Source organism: Malurus melanocephalus, unplaced genomic scaffold (assembly GCF_030028575.1).
Source record: "Malurus melanocephalus ecotype Western Australia unplaced genomic scaffold, MMel_1.1 scaffold_35, whole genome shotgun sequence".
In the NCBI taxonomy this organism is placed as follows: Eukaryota; Metazoa; Chordata; class Aves; order Passeriformes; family Maluridae; genus Malurus; species Malurus melanocephalus.
The window spans coordinates 1762974-1767752 of NW_026623267.1; the positions used below are offsets into that span (position 1 = coordinate 1762974).

The 4779-nt window shown below is 54.0% G+C and overlaps 1 protein-coding gene across 1 annotated transcript in view; it reads right to left on the reverse strand.

The window, feature by feature from the left end:
* PRDM13 (PR/SET domain 13) overlaps positions 1–3601 on the reverse strand; it is a 7036-nt gene extending 3435 nt beyond the window's left edge. Inside the window, exons 1-3 of the mRNA XM_057364081.1 lie at positions 3461–3601; positions 1652–1783; positions 1433–1553 (exon numbers count right to left, since the gene is read on the reverse strand). Of these exons, the coding sequence (XP_057220064.1) occupies positions 1433–1553; positions 1652–1783; positions 3461–3601 (394 nt within the window). The remainder of the gene's footprint in view (positions 1–1432; positions 1554–1651; positions 1784–3460) is intronic.
* Between the last annotated feature and the right edge of the window lie 1178 nt (positions 3602–4779).

The following is a 4779-nucleotide window of genomic DNA, read 5'->3' on the forward strand; positions in this document are numbered from 1 at the left end:
TTTTTTTTTCAGTATACGATCATTTAAAAAAGAGCACTTCAGCGTGCTGATACACTTTTTCTGTGTCTGTATTAATCGGTCTGGAAACTGYGGGGCCGAAGACACAGCAGATCCGTAGGGTCTCTTTGCAACTCAGCCTTGCTTCGACGGGACGAGGAAGATGCCGCACGCTGGGAGCCTCTTGCAGACCTGAGCTCTCTTTCCTTTATTCCCTCGAGTAGCATAGGTGCCCATCCGCAGACGAGGGCTGCTGGAGAGGAGTGGGACACAACCCAGCATCGTGTCCTCCTCGCAACCGGAACTTCACCAGGCTGTTCGAGGAGGTGACCCTCGGCAGATCCATGTCCTCACTGCCTTTGGACGTGGCGGGGACAGAGACGGGACGAAGAGTTTCTTTTCCAGGTATAGTTTTCGTAGGGCGGGATTTGGGCTCTTGCACATGGCACGAGTCGATGGGTTCAGTCGCCAGCTTTCCCGCAGCCATCCTTTCGGCCCAGATCCTGGTCACCTTGCGGAGCGGCCAGCCGTGGCGGGAGGGAAGGGGATAGCCCCTGCCCGGATCGTGCACTCTCTCACTTCCCGGGGACTTCGCCAAGCTGAAGCATCTTCTGCGTCGAGGAGTGGACGGGATTCCCTTGTCTTTCGCGGAGCGGGCAGAGCCCGACAGGAACGAGTGCCCACAGGCAGCTGCCCCAGGGAACGTCCGGACCCAGGAGCAGCGGGAGGGGGTGCCCGCCGCCGGAGAATCCCGACAGCGGAACACTGAAGTGCTTCGTCTTCTTTTCCCTCGCTCTCAATGTGCTGCCACCTTATCATTTTCTAAACACCGGTGTAATTCCAGCTAAGAATAGGTTTGCGGACTGAAACAAGCTGTCCCAGACAGGTTTCTTCCCCTTCCCAGTATATTTGGATATCATGATCTCGATGTGATTGGATGCCGACTTAACTTTTTACCTAATGTATCCTAATTTACAGGGACTGCCCAGTACTGCCCAGTTTTGACTTTGCTATGTGAATACACCCGCAAGAGAACCTGAAAGAGTCTCTGAAAATGAGTACGGAAGGTAAACGCGATGTTTTTAGAAACTACTGGGCCAATTTGCTGTCTCGCATACCAACTATAGCGATGTTTCACAGAAACCCCATTTGCCTATCAAAGGATCATTAAATAGGGCCGATGACGGAGCAACYYRACGCACGGGGGCCTTTCCATACGCKATGGAGTTAATAGCTCACCCTTTAAATGTAAGCAGATGGAGCCTTAGTTTAAAGGGTGGTGGGTTAAATTCACGGCAGCTGTACTGGCATTTATTTTTCTGAGGGCCCACATTTGCCTACCACAGTTTGAGTTCCCCTCAAAGGTGCCAGTTAAAGAGAGTTTGTTTTGTGGCATTTAATTTGGTTGCTCTGAAATGAATGCCCGCATCTGTACCTTTCTCGTCGTGCGTCGGTGTGGCTGTGACGGGGATGTCAAACCACTGCGCCAGGGGGTTGGAGTACCAGACGGTGAGCTCCTCTCCCGGCTGGACATCTCGCAGCGCCCGGTAGAAAATCTGGGAAGGGAAAAAAGGAAACTTCTTCAGGAGGCTTGAGAGGGGAGACAGGCGGCGGAGAGAGATGCCGTACCAGCCCGGAGCCTAGAGTGGGTTACCTGTCCTCCTGGTAGATCCGCAACAGCCTCCAGTGTCTGCTCTTGGGAGTTTCGGGCAGCCCGGATTAACCCTATCCACTCCAGAGCTGAGCTCCCGGCTTCATCCACTAATTCCCCTCTCACCATCCGCACCTGGAAAACAGGCAGCACTGCTGTCATTTTCATGTGAGACGAAGAACAAAGAGAGCAAAAAGCTTACCCTTGCCCCTGCCTGCCCGCTGTGCCTTGCCCGGCGAGATGCTGCCCCACATTAAGCAGGGCACTGAGCATCGCAGCTGAAAACAGCGGCGGAGCATCTCATTTTGCCTCCCCTTTAAAGCTTTCATCCTCACCCACCTTTGGGTAATACATTCCCCGGCTCGCAGGTGTCTTAGGAGAGATGCGGCTGCCCTAGTGGGGGTTTTAGCTCGGGGGGTAAGGATGGAAGACCCCGTACTCGGAGAGGGGAAACGGGATTTTTGTTTTAGGTCGCATTGGTCCAAACGTACTTTGTCCAGTTACAGCTGCTACATTTGGCTTGCTGCTATATTAAATGCTCAGGTACGATTTTTTTTTTTTTTTTTTAAAGTTTATGCATCTCTAAGTCGGTACAAAACAATTGCGACATGCAGGACTTGTCGGGAGACCGGGAGGGGGAAAGGGGAGAAGATTGTGCTTAGCTACAAAGTCCCTGTAGCCCCATACTTCATAATCTGCTTGCCCATACAAAGAGAAAATGAAGTGCCCATTCCCTGAATGACCGTGCAATAAAAGTCATCGGAACAAAGCAGTCTAAAGCGAGAAACCAAGGGAGCCAGATGAGAAATAAATTTGAGTGGACTGGCAGAGCGTTTAAAAACAATTAAAGTGCATTAAAAATCAGAGCGGAACGCGTGAGCCGCGGCTGCCCGGGGGGCGAAAGGAGGGGACTGATCCGGAGTCCCCTGAAGAGCCTGATGGACAGGGCGAGAGCCCTTCATCACCTCCTCGCTCCTTCCCTCGGACACGGACGGACCCCGAAGCCGGTAGCCGGGTGACTGTCATCCCTCCCGCTCCGGCTGTGCGGGTTGTTTGCAGCTCCGGAGGGGAGGCCCCCTCGAGGCTTTGGGGGGGAGGTCGAGCTGCGCCGGGCTGCCCCGACACCTGCGACCTGCACCCCGACGCCGTGCCCGGGGCAGCTCCGGCCCGCTCGCCCCACTCTCACTTCAGRCCCAAGCCAAAGGATTCGAGGCCGGGGAGAGGGATAGGTGGCACGAACCCGAGCCAAACGCAGAAATAAATCGGTGCATCTGCCCCCGCTCCTTCCCGGGACAAACCCCGGGGGCTGTAATAGCCGCAGCCCCCGTCTCGCCGGGGCTCCAGGAGCGAGGAGCCGGCCGTGGCACGTCCGGGCTCTACCAGGGAAAGGGGCAATGCCCCAGTAAGCGGAGCCCAGCGGGGCGGGGGCTGGGCGGCGGGRCCAGGGCCCTCCGAGACCGGGCACGGGGCTGAGGCCATGCTTCCAGCACGTCTATGTCCAAGGCGGGGCGCGTCCGCTTCTCCGAGAGAGCCCCCGTATCCTCTGGCCTCGCCCCGGAGGCCGGCCGGGCTGGGGACCCCGGAGCTGGGGAGGAGGGGGAGAGGGCACCGGAGGGCAGAACCGTGCCCTCTTTTCTGGCAGAACCACGGGGAGACATCTCTGGAAATGCTTCCCTTTGCTTTCCTGGCTCCTCTAAGAAGGGAGGATCGAAGAGAGACGGGGGAAGAGCAGCCTCTTCTCCCAAAGCCGGCTTCCCCCGAGTCAACGAATAATCAAGGTCCAGCGGTGCAGGAGAGACCGTAGGAAAATACCTTTTTTTTGGGTCCTGGCTCCTTGCGGTCTGACAGGTACTTGCCCAATTTGAAGGTGCCCGGCACAGGACCCAGGCGCAGCCCAGCCGGGATGCAGCTCTCCGCGCTGACGCTGATGGCCGGAGCCCTGCTGGTTTGCATCGCTGCCGCTGGGTGTGAGCGCTCGGGAACCCCAACTACTTAAGGGGGCCGGAGTGACAGCGGCAGGCGGCGGGAGGATGAGCACAGGCGTATCTCCGCCCGCAGAGTGACGCGGCTGTCTGTGGACGCCGGCTTTTCAACGGGAGCAGGAGGGGTACCCCTTGGCAGGGGGATGCTCTGGGGCTCAGAGTTTGGTGAGAGAGTTTGGCTCCTCGAGCAGCTGCGGAGTCCCATCCAAGAGGGTCACATGGAGCCTTTCCCTAACCCTCCTGCATAATCAGGCAGAGTGAATGGCTGGCAAACAATGGGCCAGGCGACCTTCCCATTCCTAAAAATCCAATTTGTCAAGGGCAAAGAAAAGGCGCTGGTGAATCAAAGGTCTGGAGGGACCATTAATCCTCAGCATGGGGTATTGTCCCCGAGACAGTTACGATATTTTAAGTGACAAATCCACTGTATAATTTCTCCATAAATTTTACTTCCTTTTATTGTTCCTCGACAAACCAGTTTTGGAAAATAAGTGACTATTTTAAGTCTACTTGGCTGAGCCTTTTGAGGTTTAATATACTTCAAAGATTTTTAATTCTCTTCCCTTGGCTTTATTGTAAAGGAGATTAAACAAAGAGATGGGGAATGTTTTGAGGACTTGTTAACTTCTATTGATTCCCGGCGTGTGCCATACAGAAATTGGGCAGGTACTTGATGGGAAAACACCAGAAAATACCTACACTTTTTTTTTTTTTTTTTTTTTTTTTTTTTTTTTTAAGGAACGACCATATTACCATTTCAGTGGTTTGGTTTCAGGCCAGTAATCTGTTAAGAAGAGCTTTGATCCTTAAGGAGGATGAATAGCACAAAATATGAGCCGCCGTAGCCCCTGTAAAACACAAATCGCTGCACCTGCGAGTGCTGAGGAAGCTGTGTCTGTAGTGCGATTAAGAAATAGAGACATACAGCCACCAGGAAACATGCAGCAGATAMCACAGATGTCTTGCAAACGGTCTGCAGCTGTATTCCTCCTTTAATACATCCACAAGTTCCTCGCCCACACGCAAAATCTCTTACACCGAGACCGCTTTAGGAGGTGGAACCTACAAAAAGCAACTGCAAATAAAGCCAGAAAGAAGACATTCGAATAGAGAGTGCGCCTATGACCCTCCTCTTCACATAAATATTTT